The sequence below is a fragment of the Euprymna scolopes genome, chromosome 16, assembly GCF_053919585.1.
Source record: "Euprymna scolopes isolate OS-2025 chromosome 16, ASM5391958v1, whole genome shotgun sequence".
In the NCBI taxonomy this organism is placed as follows: Eukaryota; Metazoa; Mollusca; class Cephalopoda; order Sepiida; family Sepiolidae; genus Euprymna; species Euprymna scolopes.
Window position 1 is genome coordinate 27,960,277 of NC_136497.1, and position 17,507 is coordinate 27,977,783.

Consider the following 17,507-nt stretch of genomic DNA (forward strand, 5'->3'; position numbering starts at 1 on the left):
AATTAGAATTCAATGCTGTTAAACTGTGTGTTTATCTTTCATTTGGAAAAAAAAAAAATCATTCCTTATTTAATTTCACCTCAAATAAGGTCCATTGTTGTGAGACAAAGGATTACTGTGAATTAGGGGCTAGAATAATCCAAATAATATGACTTGCTTCAGGAATGAAATGTTACACAATTAAAACAAATGGAAATTATGTTTCTGAAGTACTGGTAGAATAACAGATAAAGTATGAGGTAAAATTTAGTTGTGACACTTTTCTGGAGGTGGAAGGTTCAATCTTCAGTGCAGGTGATACTACAAATACAATTACGAATTGATTAGAACTTTTTTTTTTTTTTTTTTTTTTTATTACATTTTCACCCCAAACAAGGCAAATTGCCACTTTGGTGTAGGGGGCTACTATCAGGGACAACAACTACTGGGGTACTATGTAGGGATTTGGGCAGCAAGGTGTCGGTTCACGTTACACTTGAACTTCTGCACGTCAGTACTGTTGGGGAAGCAGGGACCTGGAATGGAATTCCAGAGTCTTGCGGTTCTGGGGAAGAAACTATTGGAGTAAAAAGATCTTTTACATCTAGGGACCTCTACAGTGTGGGGGTGGGATCTAGTAGCCTGTCGGGTTTGTCGAGGGTGCTCGCGTCGTGGGGGCACAAGTGATTGCAGTTCATCAGAGCATTCACCACTAAAATACTTGTAGAACAGGCAGAGGGATGCAACATTTCGTCGATGGGACAGAGGCTGAAGCTTAGATGCCAGTTCAGGGCCTATCAGATTTGCGACTCTCTTTTGAACCTTGTCAAGGAGCGAGAGACTAGTAGCAGATGCACCAGCCCAGATGTGGCAGCAATACTCCATACATGGGCGAATGGTGGCCTTATAGAGGTACAGGATACTTTCGGGTGTTAGTAGTTTTCTAGCACGGTAGAGAGAGCCCACCTTTCTTGCAGCGGCCCTGGCAATGCCTTCAATGTAATTGTTCCAACTCATGTTTCCTGTGAACGTTAGGCCAAGGAGTTTGAAAGATGGACTCTCAGATAAAGAGTCGTTGGCCATTGCTATTGGTGCTTCTACCCAGTCACGGCTAATGGAATAAAATAAAGGTTTATGTTGGAAATTTCAGAGCTCAACAATATCAACAATAATTACATTAACCAAAACATTATGAAAATGACACTCAAAATGAGAGCAGTAGTTTCTAGAATTCAAATAATACAAATTTATTATTATGGATTCCTTCAAAAGAGTGCGTCACCAAGTTGCAGACATGGAAGACTGGCATGGAGAGCAAAGGAGTCAACATGAAGACGGACATATTAGTATCTGGTATAGGTCTTAACCTCCTGCAAGACCCTACAAAGTTTCCCTGAGCTGCTTGTCACAGATGAGTGTGAATAAACTTTGAGTGCTCCCAGTGCAAATTATGAATCCACAAGAAGCATAATGATCTTATTAAAATGTTGGTAATTGACCCAGATTATATCTCTCATGGTAGTGTGGGATGCTCCAATTGAGCTGAGACTCAGGTGAATGTAGATGATATCCTACTTGATAATGAAGCTATCTTTTGCTACTTGGACAACATGTTGAATGCTGGTGGTAAGTGTGAATGTGCTATTACTGTGTGAATGTGCTATTACTGTGTTGCAAGGTTGCATGAAAAAGGTTCAAGAAACTGCTATCAATCCTTACATCTAAGTACATTTTGGCAGACGTTTAGGAGATTACCCCCACCTCTAAATTCTACAATTTACATCTTTTCTTCTTTTTTCACATTAATCTTATCGATTACAAACTTAACTTTCAGATGAAAAAAAATTTTTTTAAAAATATTTTTATGATTTATCATCACGATCAATTTTCAATTACGTTATACTGAATTGAACACCCACTTTGTGACGATTTCTTTTGTGACCAGTGAATATTCCCGTCTAAAAAAAAAAGGTTAGGGTAAATTTTTACTTTCTTTCCAACTCTATGATGACTTTTATAGGTTTCCAAATATGCTGAAAACGAATTTCACAATAATGTAATATTTTAACATGTAAAACTTTTTTTTTTGTCATTTTTGATGGCTGAACGTGTCTGTACAGACATGGGATGGCCACAAGAACACAACTTGTTGCTTGCCACAAGAAGTTTTGTCTGTGTATAATGTAGCACATTATTTTCTGTAAAATTTTGCAAAAGGTTCATTCTTGGAATGACCATTTCAATTTTTTACTAAATTCTTAAAAAAATAAATAAAGTTTTTTTTTTTTTTTTTTTTTTTACAATTTCTTAGTTGAAATTCTTTCAAATGAGTCGACGTGGTTGAAATAGATAAGATAAATGAGAAAGAGAGGCGGGGTGGAGGGGTTTAAGAAAGTTCCTTTTTTTTTTTTTTAGATGGGAATATTCAACGGTCATGTGAAAGAGCTGCAATATTTTTTCTTGGTGATGGTCACAAAGTAGGTGTTCAATTTAATAGAACGTTATAATTGAAAACTGATCCCCGATGATAAAAGCTATAAAAATGATTTTTTTTTTCCAAATATTTTTTTTTAATCTCAAAATTAAGTTTGTAATCAATGAGATTAATTTGAAAAAAGAAAAAAAATGTAAATTGTGGAATTTAAAGGTGGGGGTGAGCAATCTTCTAAATGTTCGACCACATTTCTTTCAAGATTCAAGACAAAATCTTTTCAACCTGTGTTCATTCGGTCATGTTGCACGGCAGTGAAACAAGAGCCCTGATTTGCAACGGCTCTGGCCATTGTTTTTATAAAAATGTTTATAACATCCCCTCCCTCTTATCAGCAAACTGCTTAATCTAGTTTCAGTGCTCCTTTTCTAACAATTACAATTAAGAATGAAAAAAAGGAATTTTTCTACCCTTCGTCTTTTCCCCATGCACTAATTTGTTTCCTGGAAATTCCAAGCAAATATTAATTTTTTTTTTTTTTTTTTTTTTTCCATAATCAGCTTGGGATGATACTGAATAAGAATAGGTAAGGTTTGTAAACGTAGTTTTGGAATTTTAGTGGACACACAAACAAAAATGCGATTTCTTTTATATTATGTTTCTCTTTCTCTGTCCACTTTTTCTCAGAAACTACTGGGACAATCTGGCTGAAATTTTGTATGGACGTTTTTTATGATGAAGTGTACTGAAATAAGTATTCTGGCATCTGTTTGATGCACAGTTAAGAATTAATAGGCATTAATACAGATTAATCATCACAATATTACATTTACTCTAGAAGTTTTCTCAAAAACTACTGGGTGATGTGACTTAAATTTTGTATGAACCTTTGTTATGACAGTGCAGCCAACTAAGTATTAAGTTATCTGTTTGATGCACAGTTAAAGAGTAACAGGGATTAGCCAGCACAAACCTCATTTATTCTAATTCTGAGTCAATGGGCTATAACTTTTACCCGTTTTTAAGTCTAGTAGATAAATAAACTACAATTAGAAGCATTTTCTATTTGTTATAAATTCAAGCAACGAAATAATATTTTTATCACCACACATATCTTAACTTACGAACAAATGATTCCGAATCTATTCTATAATTAAGTGACAATACAGCTAACAGCCATACCAAACAAAGATAAGAGAAAAAAAAATGACCTCAAATAAACTTTCATCCCATTAAGAAATATCAAAGTTTACAAAATACTGACATCATCAAATTAGGTTATCAAATATGAAAACTTAATAATTCGTGCCCTTTGGATCTGATCATGTCAAGGGTTGTCTTACACAAAACAAGGAACAAATGAAGAGGCATTAATTCTTCAAAAAGAATGGCAAACTGGAACAAGTGAGGAACTAAAAGCAATAAGATCACGGGAAGCATGAACAGAAGATCAAAAGTAAAAGGAACGTAGAAAATGGACTTTGGGTTTCCTCACTATTCTTCTGTCCTTTAGACTTCACATTCCATGAACAATGTTTCTGACAAAGGGGGAAGAATTGCTGTTTTCTGGGCCGGAATCTATCCATCTCACTTATTATTGGATGATTTTTTACCTTGAAGTAGAATTTTTTTTAGCTCCTTACATCAAATAGGTTCATGCCTTGTCTGGAGCGATTATCATAAAGAAAGCATAAACAAATCATCAGTGCATCAATGTAACATGTGCAGAAGAAAAAATGGTGAACAATTTTTACACGATTTTGTTACAGTGAATGCCATCAGTGAGTAAGGAATCCCTCGTCAATTGTTGTACGAGTCACGATTCAACTTCACATCAATCTGGCAGCTTTTAACCATTATCCTTGAGCGACTTTTGGATCTTGATAAGTGGTGATTCCCTAATAAAAATCAAAAGAAAATCTAGGGGCTGTCCTGAATCATCATACCCTTTTTTTTGCTGGGATGAATTAGGATCTGACTGTCTCAGTAGCAGTACATCCTCAGATATTACATCACGATTCAGGAGAGGGACGCAGTTTATTGCTTGAGGTGACCCAACCAGGGAATGTGGACAAGCCCCATTCTTGGCTATTTTTATATACTTTCAGAGTACCTCCTTAGGAGAGTTGCCCCAGACCCACATTTAAACTGATTTCTTCTCTAACTTTGCTGCAGTGGGAAGCAGATAAAGCGGCTGATGAAGTAACTCATCTACAATATAGCCAGTGACAGATCAATCGTCTGGAATATTTGTTTACAACAAAGTTTTCTCGGGTTCATACCAATTTCAATAATCATCAGCATATTCAGTTTAACATGTTTTACATGCTGGCATACATTAATTGACTTTAAGAAATTGACTTCCAAACTGACTTATCTCTGGCCAGGTCTTTATCACTTCTCCCTATATTTTCCTTAGCCTTTCCCTGTAAACTGGCTCTGTGACCTCGACTGTTCTACATCTACGAATTCAAGAACTCTCATCCATTCTTTCAACATAGCCATACCATCAAAGCTTACTTATTTGATATCTCCCAATACTATTTAGATATTAATCTTCCTGAGACCACCAGATCTAAGCCTGTCATTAAGAATCACATTACATATCATATTCTCATGTTTCTCTATGAACACATATCCATAACGCATTAATCATATCACTCTAAAATCATTTCTGTCCATGCAACGCATGTCCTCAACCTTCACCAGTTGTTCACCAGTTCTTCAAACAGACATTCCCTGACTTTTCAAAATCCTTATAAATTGGATTATTATTTCGTTTAGACAAACTTTCTCTTTAGATATCGCATATATTATCCAGTCTTTCAAATTTTATATCCCCTCTTTTTCCAAGCCCTCTTCTATCTCCATTTGACAATTGATTCATATAATCTTCTGGTTATTATCCTTATTTTTTAATTGAATAATCTTTTCTTATAGACAAGAACAAAAAAAAAAAAAAGAGAAAGAAAGAAAGATATTTTATTTTATTAAATTCTTTTTCAGTCGGCCCATTGAGGAATACATGATGATTTTCTAGATGAAATGAAACGTAATTGTGTAATAAAATTATTTTATATCTATAACCTTTCATTTTACCATCCGTATGTTTCACTCTTCTTTTTTAACGATGCTGATCTGCAGTAAGACAATGTGTCATACAGGCCGTAACTCACATGGTCGACATGGATTTCTTTCTTTTTTCTTTTTCTTTTTTTTTTATTAATACATTACAAGAATGTGTGGAAGTACTGTTCGTCTTGTAGAGCCATAATATTCTGCACGGGGAAATCCCTCCCACCCCCATATCATAACTACCAAAAACTGATGTGATATCTAGTTTTTCAACAAAATCCTTAAATACAAGTAACATTCACACAAATCATCTTTTTCTTGATGTCATGTTCAGTCTTTATTTTTACTTGCCAACAAAGTCATCATATGCTAAACACCTCAATCGTTGACCTCCAACGTGCAAAACACAATTATGTAGATAAGAGGTGACTCCTTTGTAAAAAAACAAAAATAAAAAAATATAAAATAAAAATAAACGTGCATAACAATCAAAAACAGAGCCACCATAACTTTGAATGAGGACCTTACTGAAATGAGCATCAATGCCTTACTATCTTAAATATAAAAGTCAGACGAAATACTACAAAATGCCTTAACGTATAGTTCACTCAAATTTGGAGCATTAAAAGTAAAGTGCCAATACCAACTAATTCCAGACATTCATTTTGTACAAAAATAAAATGTCTGGAATTTTTTGTATCAAAAATCAAGTCATTACTCACAGTACTATGGAAGAATTTTTACTAGTAAAACAAGTTCAGACGTAATATGCTAATAAACTATTCAAAACTGGACATATGTTGATTTTAATTTAACTGACGTAGAATCAACTCACTTCAAACAACTTGGAAACCAGCAGAGGCAGTTAGCTTGTCAATACAGTGAGATAACATTTACATCACAACGGTTGTAGTTGACTCCAGCGATTCATGAAGGTAGATGACAAATCTTATTATCTATACATTATTACGATAGCGTGCGTGTTATTTTGTGTGTCACACTCATATCTTTTTTCTTCCATGTAACTGTTGTTTAATTGTTATAACCTTCCATTTCTTGTAATAAATAAGTTTACCAAGAATTCTTTATTAGATTTGGTTTCAGTTTTGATTATAGCTGATAACACTCAAGTTTATATATATATTTTCTTGATAAGTTTTGGTTTCGGATCAAACTGATGCACCCAAGTCATATGGATATATCTTTTCATTTTTGAAATCACAACTATCATATACTAGCAGGACCCGTTAACCAGGAGAATAGTTTGAACAATCCAAATTATCTAAAAAAAAATTCTGAAACTGAACATTTTTGCATGTGTGAAAATATTTAGCTTATACTTACAGCTAACTGTTCAGCGGTCCAGGTATCTAAGTTTACCGATTTTACCTTGGATATATGCACTCCGAGGTTCCGATGAATACCCGCACAGCGGATACATAAAAAAATGCCTAAGTTCCAAGATGCCCATCGTGGACCTATAAGAAAAAAATAAAAATAATGATAATACATATATGTATACATGTGTCACTTCTCTACAACAAAAATGAAAGTTTAAAGTTATCAACATATTAAATAATTCATTAGAATAATGAATTATTAAACAAAAATTTGATATAATTAATATTAAATAATGAAATCATTAATAATTAAAACAAAATTAGATAAAATAATTAAATTAATAATTAAAACAAAAATTAAATATAATTAATATAATATATTAATGAAATTAATAATTAAAAGGCAAGTAGGAAGTGGATCCTGGGTTTACTTTCGGAAGCCTCGTAATTCTAGCTTCCCTTATTTTGTTCTTTAGTCCTCACATTCCATGAGCAATGTTTCTGACAAAAGGGGAAGAATTGCTGTTTTCTTGATCAGAATCTATTCCATCTAATACTTATTGTTAGAAAGTTTGTTTTTTTTATCATGAAGTAATATTTTTTTAGCTACTTTCACTAATGAAATGTTATTAGTGCAAATGATTCAAATAATTCAATAAACTTTTTCAAATTTGGGTCTATCTAAGTAAAAGAGCCCCTGGAGTGAATGTGGTATTGTGGTGACTGAGATATTTCTAAGAGCAGGATAGACAATTTTAAGTATTTGATATCCAAAATGTCCCCACACTTTTGAATGGTCTTGTGCCTAATTTGTTCATGCATTTTTAAATTTTGTGCAAATAAATATTGCAAGTGGCTTCATGGCTTGTCTGGAGTGATTTCCATAAAAAAATATGATATAATTATTATATTAAATAATAAAAATATAATTATTAAAATAATAAAAGTAGATATATTTAATCTAATCTATAAAAGTGAAAATGTGTGTGTGAGGACACTTTTCAACCTATATACTCAACAAATTTTTTATCTAGAGACTTGAAATTTGGTATATAGGATATTCAGACAAACCTTTTAATCGGTTTTCATCTGGAAAAAAGGGCTGCTAAGGAGTCAAATTTATCAAATTTATGTGGGGGCCAGTCTGATTTTTTATCTGTTTGTCAATCGTTTCACAACTGCGCATGCATGGTTGAGAAACGCGACGGCTTCTTTATGTTAAGGATAAGATTTTTGGAAAACGCTTTGTAAATGTATCAAGCTGGTGTAATGGTTATCGTACTTAACTCAATATCTTAAGGTTTTGGTTTCTATCTCAGCTTTATTATTATTTTTTTTTTTTTTTACTTATAAGAAATTAATGGTTTAGTAAAAAAACATTAATAGTATGCACATGTCTAAGTTTCTGTATTAATTAAAATATGATATTTATGTGTATTTTACAACTGGGCAGCTCTGGGCGGCCTGCTAGTATATTATACTAGCAGGACCCGTTAACTGGCGTTGCCCGGTAAATTTCTGCATGTTAGTACAGTCGGGGAAGCAGGTTACTTTGGAGGGAATTTCAAAGTCTAGCAGTACAAGGGAAGAAACTTTCAGAATAGAAGACTCTCTAACATTAAGAGACGTCTACATTGAGGAAATACAATTTTGTTGTTTGTCAAGTCAGTTGCAAGTATTTACATTGAAGGGGCTTTAGTGTTACGAGTTTGTTGGAGCACACTGCATTAAAGTACATGTAAAACAAACACATGAATACAACATTGCGATGATGGGAGAGGAGTTAGAGCTTGGTTCACAGCGCAGGATCTATTAAGTTGGAGACCCTTTTTTCATACCTTGTCTAATAGAGATAGAGAGACTAGCGATTCAACCTCGGTGCACCAACTCTTATGTAGCAACAATACTCAATGCATGGGTGAACGGTGGCTTTGTAGAGATATTAGCAAGTCGCCCGTCATAGACCAGTCATAAAATATGCTTAAATATATTTTAATTTATGTAGATTTCACATTTATTATTATAGAGTTAATTCTATTAAATCTCTATTGATTATTATATTGTACCCAATATATAGTAGTGATTTCAAAAATTAAAAAAAAAAAATTTTAGTACCATTAGTTGGAATCTAAATAAAAAAATTTATGCTTATCAAAACTTTACAAATTAACCAACTTAAACGTATAAATGTATACTTGCGCATGTGTAAACGATGCACTTTACTTTGACTTACATCTATCAGGTTCCAATTTTTCCATTTTTACCTTTAGCAGTTTTTTTTCTGGCTAAAGACTAAATCGAATTTGTCCACAGGTTGAAATTCCCTATATCAAGTTTCAAGTGTATAGACCAAAAATTGATAGAGTAGTTTGGTAGAGACTGTTCTACACAAATACAGACAAGGTCACATATATATAAGATATTGTATATTTCTAGCACAGTAAAGGAAGCCATTCTTTGCAGCAGTTTTAGCATTGTCTGCTATGTATTTGTTCTAATTCATGTTACCTATGAATGTTAGGCCAAGGTATTTGAATGATGGCATAGTATTATCCATGGCAATTGGTGAGTGAAAGGAAAAGGCCTGGTCAGACTAACATAAAATGAAAACATAACTCTTCTGTTTCACCTCACAGCAAACCCAACAATCTATGTGATCTACAAGCTCATATCTCAGAAGAGAAAAACTCCATTACAGCCAATGAATTATTCAAGGCCATTTGGAATCTGATTAAACGTTCTCAATTGGTCTTAGAAGATGTGGAAATTTTTAAACATTATGACTAAAATCTTTGTTTGTTATGATATAATCAAAAATAGTTTTGCTAATTATTCTTTTATTTTCATATGTAGTAAAATAATTATCTTTGGTAAGCTGTGAACATTTAAAAAGCAATTTTGATTAGAATATGTGAAATGTGAAACGATTACGGTGGTTTCTGAATTTTTGGGATGAGGACTGAGAATTCGTATTATTCAGACTACTGTTCTCATTTGGAGTGTTAGTCACACATTTTGGTTGATGTAACCTCTGACCTTTTTCAGGTGTATCTTGTCAAACCCGAAAGGCTTTCTGCCAAACCTAGGAATCCGAACAGAATTTTGCATAGAATCCTTTATTTAATCCATGTGGGTAGCATGCTCTCGTTCCATCAGCTATGACTTGGTAGATATCCTAAGTAATTCACAAATTTAATTTTACCGTTGCTCATACTGAGGATTGAACCTTCAATGTCCAGAAGAATGTAACTTACAACCGAATTTAGCCAAGTACTTTATCTGCTATACCATGAGTCCATACGAATAACACTCAGATAAGAACAGTAGCCAAAATAATCCAAATAGGTAGGATTTATTTCAGGAATGAAATGCTACACAATTCAAGCAAATGCGAATTCTTTGTTTCTGAATGTCCACAAGGACCGTTGGCATATTAGATAAAATAGGTAAAAATTAGTAATTCTGGAGGAGGAAGGTTCAATCCTTAGTGTAAGTGATACTCAGAATACAACAGCAAATTACTTAAGACTTACCCATCATGGCTGATGGAAGGCGAGAATGCCACTACTCTTGTGAATTAAAGGATGCTGTTCAAAATTCTGTGCAAGTTTGATAGAAAGATCCCAGAATTTGACAAGAGACACCCAAGGAAGGTTGAAAGTTACATCAGCTAAAATGTTGTAAAAATAACACTTAAAATGAGAACACTAGTCCGAATAATACAAATCACGGAAATTCTTCTTTTTAAAATGTGATTTTTATAAGATGAAAAATAAAAATTATTTACTCATATCGAAATTTAAAAATTGATATCCGAGATAAAAGCGAACAAACACTTATTTCATAACAAGTTGGTCATTTTATGGCTTATCAACCATTTTTGAGTTATTTAATACTGAATTTAGTATTGAATCCAGTAATTTTAGAAAAAAGTTACTATGTTTTTCACATATTTATTCATAGTGTTTGGTTTGGTGGTTTTGTAGAAATAAATTGTTTTTGTTTTTGACTATGTAGAACATGTCTGAGTTTTGCAAAGAAAAAGAAAAAAAAAACAATAATATAAATGTTTGATGCATTTTAAGTCAGGAAGCCAGTATCTTGAGACAGCCTGATATGGTAGCACCAGATTTGATAACAAGGAGAGTAGATGTAGGAGGTGACATCCACAACAGTATACACTGGAGGTAATAAACATTCTTTTTCATAAGGAGGGGGAGGAGGAATAGATATAATCTCATATTGGGGTGGATAAAGTTAGAATTAACAAAAACAGAAAATCATGTTAGAAGGTTTGAGGGAAGATTGTTAAATGAACTCAGATTTCAACAACAACAACAACAAAAAGTTTTTGGGGAAAGCAGATAAAAATTCTGTAAGAAGTGCTCTCTTTCTCTCTCTTCGTGAAATAATGATCAGAAAATCTTCATGATTCTTTTAGATTGTAGAATATTTTATTAAATATTAGCAGGGATACCCAGTGTTGCCCGTGTCCACAAATATTAAAGAGAAGAAATGAAGTTCCATTTAGACACACCTCCTATACTAAAGATATGATTCTTTATTTTAAAATATTTTATTAACTAATGCCTTTTAAGTTTGTTTCGAGTGAAATTCTTTTTGCTGAAAAAGGAAAATATTTGCAAGCATCAGCATATTTCAACTGTATCAATGATTTATCAATTCGTATAATCTGCTGCATAAAATATTAAAACATTCTTTCACACTTGATGAAGCTGCAGATATTACAGGTTTTGTTTATTCAGAACTTTTACTATTTTTTTAAACTCTTACCCCACCCCCTCCCTCAAACAAGGCATATTGTCACTTGGATGTAAAGGATTGTTATTTGGGACCATTCCACAGTGACACGATGTAGGAAGTTGGGAAGCTAGATGTTTATTTGTATAAGATTTCAATTTCAAAATGTTACTACAGTCAGGGAAGCAAGAAACAGGGAGAAAATTCCAGAGTCTAGCAGTTTGAGGGAAAAAAAAACTATTAGAGTAGAAGGCTTTCTAGCATCTAGAAACCTCAACAATGAAGGGGTGGGATTTTGCTGCTTGTCGGATTAGTTAAGTAAAAGTTTATTTGGGTTGTTCAGACTACGATTCTCATCTTGGTTGTTATATTCCCAAAGTTTCGGTCGATCTTCTCCAGGTGCATCTTTTCTTACTCTGAAACCTGTACAGAAGTTTAAATTTAAATATGTATAAGTTCTCAAGTTTGACTAGAAATTTACCAAGTTAAAAAAAAAAAAAAAGAAATGCACCTGAATGTGAGAAGTTATATGGGCTGAAACTTTGTAAATATAACAAGCAAAATAAGACTAGTGGGTTGATTAATACAAATTATCAATTATTATTTCAAAATTATTGTCATGGAAGTATTATTTAGATTAATAAATAAACAGTCAATCAGCTGTATAGATTGCCAATATAGCTGTTTGATATGTTCCTCATTTACTTTGTTTCTGGTTAGGCCTGTTGGCAGGGTACTGAATTCGTTTTTTTTGGGTTTTTTTTCCAGAACGAAACTAATTAAAATAGTTCATAAAGAAAGTTTTGAATATTGTTGTTTTTTTTTTTGTGAACTTAGTTTGAATTGATTCAATGCATAAAGATGGAATGTGGCAGCTGTCATAAGAGAATTTAGTTAGAAATTGGCAAATGTTTGATGAAGTCAAAAGTAACAATGCAGTCATATACTTGTTTATTTATATGGGAAAGACAACAAAAATATTAGCAAACGAAAAAGAAAAATGTTGGCGAATCACTGGAATGTGTGAAAAAGATTTTGCAGTTTTTATGTTAAACAATATTTTATGATTACATATTAGGGACCTATGTCAGTAGCAATTAAGTTAGCTGGTGTGAATTTTAACATGGGTAATATTGAGTGCATGATGAAAACCCAGATCTATAAAACAATCGTTCCGAGGGTTGAATGAAAGAGGAGTAGAAAAAAGAAAAAAAAAAAGGGTTTTCAGATCAGTTTTCTCTGGGAAGCCATGCAAACAAGACACAACCAACAATGTAGAATAATCTAAGGCAAATGTTACTTTTAGATGTTTGCGTGCCTACGTTACTCATTTCGTTAAGTTAGAAAGTCAAGTTTAAGAAGTAAATAATTATTAAGATAACATTAGCCTCTATCTCCTAAGTAAATTTGCTCCAAATAAAACCTTGAAGAAAACTCAGTGAACGTCTCCTTGGGTCTTTCCTGCATGAAAAGTTTTATTCTTCTTAGTTAAACAGAAGAAACAATCCACAAGCACTCATGAAACATGAAGAACATAAAAAGACCAGCACGTACCCTGCATACATATGTATAAAGACATTTGGTTTATTAAAAACGTTACGAGCTGAGGTGAATAATCAAATAATTATGATGACTAAAACAATGATTATTTCATGAAATAAAGGATATTGTAACAAAATATTCCAAATAACCAAATTTGATGTTAAAAATCATTTGTATTAAAATTGTTTGATAAATAAAAACTTTGCCATAAAACAAAATTTATAATGGACGTTAAATAGGAGTTAGTCACATTTTTTTGAAAGCATTATCTCGGAAGGTGAAATTTGAAAAAAAAAAAAAAAAAATCAAGTACTGCTGTATATTTTATTAAATCAAAATTCATTAAAAAAAAAAAAAAAAATTATTGGGGGTGCTACCGAAAGTTTGAGAAAAAAATAAGATTTTTCATTTAATAAAAACTTATACAGAATTAGCTTTTTTTTTTTTTTTTTTTTTTTTTTAAATTTTCAAACTTAACCTTACAAAATAATGCTTTCAAAAGATGTGACCAACTCCTATTCATCGTAGATTCCTGAAAATGCTTTTAGAACAAAAAATAAAATGGAAAAAGAAAAAGGATCAATAATCATAATATGTGGGAGCATTTTCATGAAATGTCAACCTGTAAGGGTCTGAAACAATTCTATAATTACGTCTCCCCCTTCAAAATCAGCTTATATTGATAGAGTATTGATCAAACTTTGATATTCTTCAATTGAAAATCACATACGATGAAGATGTCTGAAAATTTTACCTATGGCAGTTGGCCAAACATTTTTGAATAAAGTTTTCATATAAAATTCAAATAAGTCAAATTAGCTTTCATTACATAACCAATGGAATACTCGTATCCTCATACAAAAGAGAGAAAACTGTTTGCTATTGCACTTTAAAGAAAAAAATGTTTTCAAATTTGGGTTAGACTGGAGTGTCACATATGTCACATTTCAGACAAAAAAGTTTTGTATTTCTCTTTCAAAAGGATTTTCTACATGTGGGCAGCATGTTCTTGTTTTATCGGCCATAATTTGATTGATGTCTTAAGTAATTCACAATTGTATCTTTAGTGTCACTCGCACTGAGGATTGAACCTTCAACCTCCAGAAGAGTGTAACTTACAACTGAATTAAGCCAAGTACTTTATCCATTATGCCACGAGTCCGTGCAAATAACATTCAGATAAGAACAGTAGTCTGCAATTTTTTAAAGAAAGGGGAGAATTTCTAAGTTGGGTTTACAAGAACACTTCCATAGAACTGTGGTAACAATACAGAAAAACGGAAATGAGCAGCCATGGTTAGCATGTGCCCGTTGTAAGGAAACAGCAGCATGCGAACCTAGAACCATTTAGATATGCGTCGAGGGTGATTATAAAAATTTACGTGCTGTTGGGAGTTCAAAAATGTCAGAATAAAAGGAGACGGATATTTTGCTCAAGAAACTTTTGTTTTAGACGTTATGCTGTTAGAATGTGTTTTGTTGTTGGTAAAAATAGAAAGATTACTGTTGATTATGTGAAGAGCCTAAAATTGTCGAACAGCGAAGAGAACAAAATAATTTGTCTCGAGTTTGTTTTTTTCAACTCAAAACATTTTACGTGACTGAAATAGGATTCAAGTACCTAAATACATCTTTCAATCACGTACATTAAAAATATATCTTTCAAGAATTAAAAAAAAAAATTGAATTATGGCGCAGTCTACAAGTGTCATGTATATCATGCATGTGACAGCTGCAAGGGAGAAAAATAAAACGACAATGATTTGATATCTGCCACAGCAACTAAATCTTATGAAATACTGGAATCATAATAAATAAGCGTTAAAACAAAGTTTAGAGATTTAGTTTGGTTTGGAGTTTTTCTTTTACGGCATATCAACCATTTTCATATTATTTAATGCTGAATCCAATAAATTTGGAAGAAGGTGATTATACATTTTAGAAAATATTTTTAAGGTCTACATAGTGTTTGGTTGCTTCGTAGAAGAAAATTCTCATTTTTCTTTTTGACTTTGCATAACATGATTGAGTTTTGCAAAAAGAAAAAAAAAACAATAACATTAATGTTTGGTGAATTTTAGGTCAGGCAGCCAGTATCTTCAGATAGCCTGATCTAGTAAGATTTTTATCGATTATAAATGCTCTTCAAAAATGTAATGTTCTCTTGTATTTACAAGGTTTGCTTGCACTTTCTTTAACTCTATGATCAATCGAGAGTCAGAATCATTTTCCTTTATGACAAAGTTATTTTTACTTTTCGGAAAATAAATGATTTCATCATCAGAAATCTGCCCAGTTTGATGTATCTCTGTCTGTGCCATTCATTTCTTAAGTTTAAGTAAATAGTAGTTCCTTGCTTTGATCACCTTGACAAACTGTCCAACCTTCATGTTGCTTACTGTAATGTTGGTTATTTGCTCAGTTAAATCTCCAACCACAATGTCATTAATTGGTTAAAACAATTATAAGCATAAAACTTTCATTATATTGGTTATTAACTAAACACTAAAGCTTCCAGTGGTTGACTAGTTTTACTTTAATATTAAAAAATTATAATAATTGCACAAAAACTTTATGTATGTTAGGTTTAAAAAAAAGAAAGAAAAAAAAGGCTGCATACCAAAATTTATGCAAATTCATCCAGTATTTTTGTTTTTATAAAATAAAATAAAATCATCCATTCTTAACATGGAAAGAAGAGGGGAGCTTTGTTGATTTTTAAAGCTTGAAGTACGCACCTTAATGAAGACGAAAAAACAGTCGATGAGAGAATTTGACAATCAATTTGTTATTTACAACAAAAATATCGGATGAATTTATGTAATTTTTGCTTTGCTGTCTTTGTACATAAGTTTTTTTTGTGTTATTTTGTTTAATATCTTTTATTAGTAGTTGTTAAGATTGAGCTGAAAGTAGATAAGTACCAAGCTTTTCAGAGTAATACATAACAAATCAGAGGAATCTCAAGTGGAAGACTATCACTAGAAAAATGAAATTTCTATGATACAACGAACGCCATGAAAGTTTCCAAGTCTTTAACAAAGAAAGGCTTTACTGAAATTAAAGTATGATTGTTTACACATGCAATTTTAAGACAAAAACCTTTTGGGGCCAATTACAAATTAAATTCATGTAAATTCTGTCCTGGATTTTACGTTCCAAATATTAGATTCATCATAAGAGAATGACCCAGAAAGAGTTTGTGTCTTTCTGTCTGATTACTACTAAACATGATATAACAGCTGATAATGAAGGGAAAAATGGAACAAATGGTAGGAAAGGAGAACAAGAGGATGTATTAAACACAAAAGACTTACAAAAGGAAGGTTCTAAGTTCAATCCTTGTGCAAGGCAATACATTTTCATTTCAATCACACCCCAAAATCAATGTTGTGCTTAGTTTATAACAATAACATATGGAAAAATGTTAAAAGCATATTATACGGTATTTTTTTTTTTTAAATATCTGTTCTCCAGTATTGCCCATGTGGAGACCTTGGGCTTGGGAAAAATAATTCAAAATACAGTTATGTTTACAATTTTTAAATATTTTATTTAGTGTTCCCTTAATGTATTTTTGATTTTAATATTTGATTAATAAACTAAAAAAATAATTCAATGTGTATTTATAAAAGTTATGTACAAGCAAAAAACACACACACACGATCTTGTCTGATAAATTAATAACAGCGATAAAGTATGCAAAATAGAAAAACATTAAAGTTAATGTTAGATGAAAATTATTAAGATTTTTTTTCCATTGTAAGAAAATACTGGATTTAAAAAAAAAAAGAAAAAGAAAGTAATTTAGGAATACAGAAATATAAAATTTAAAGCAATATTTCCATATATAATATTTTGATTGCAGAAATTCCTCTCTGGACCAAAGTACCATAGGTTTTCAACAAGAGATGCCACATACAAATTCAATACATCTACTCTGATAGCCACTACGTTATGTAACTTACGACCACCATTTCTGCCACATTCACTCATGATAAAATGCTACATTACATCCGATGAGCAACACCATCACGATTGCCATCTTTACAGAGAAAGGAGTTCCTATTTTTCTCTCTCAATATTTAGTGCTCTCACTGCTACCAGTTGACGCCGGGACAAATTCTATATTTTCCTACGATAGTGCTTGCACTGCCATTAACTGGTCATCACATACATACTCATAACATACTCTTTCCATTTTTTGATTCACAAATAATGAAGTCTCTGTATCCTTATTCTGGCATTTTTATATTCATGATTAATGGTATCCTCATCATAAATGAATGCTAACCTACCATTCAAATATGGCATACCAATGATACCTATTTTTCCCCTATGAGTACATTGCTGCAATCTTTTTTCTTAGTGCCGACAAA

The 17,507-nt window shown here is 32.2% G+C and overlaps 1 protein-coding gene across 4 annotated transcripts in view; it reads right to left on the reverse strand.

The window, feature by feature from the left end:
• LOC145295903 (stromal membrane-associated protein 1-like) overlaps positions 1–17,507 on the reverse strand; it is a 151,881-nt gene that overhangs the window by 92,085 nt on the left and 42,289 nt on the right. For all 4 annotated transcript variants that reach the window (XM_080141669.1, XM_080141667.1, XM_080141671.1 and 1 more), the window contains exon 2: positions 6,830–6,963. In XM_080141669.1, coding sequence (XP_079997795.1) covers positions 6,830–6,963 — 134 coding nt within the window. The remainder of the gene's footprint in view (positions 1–6,829; positions 6,964–17,507) is intronic.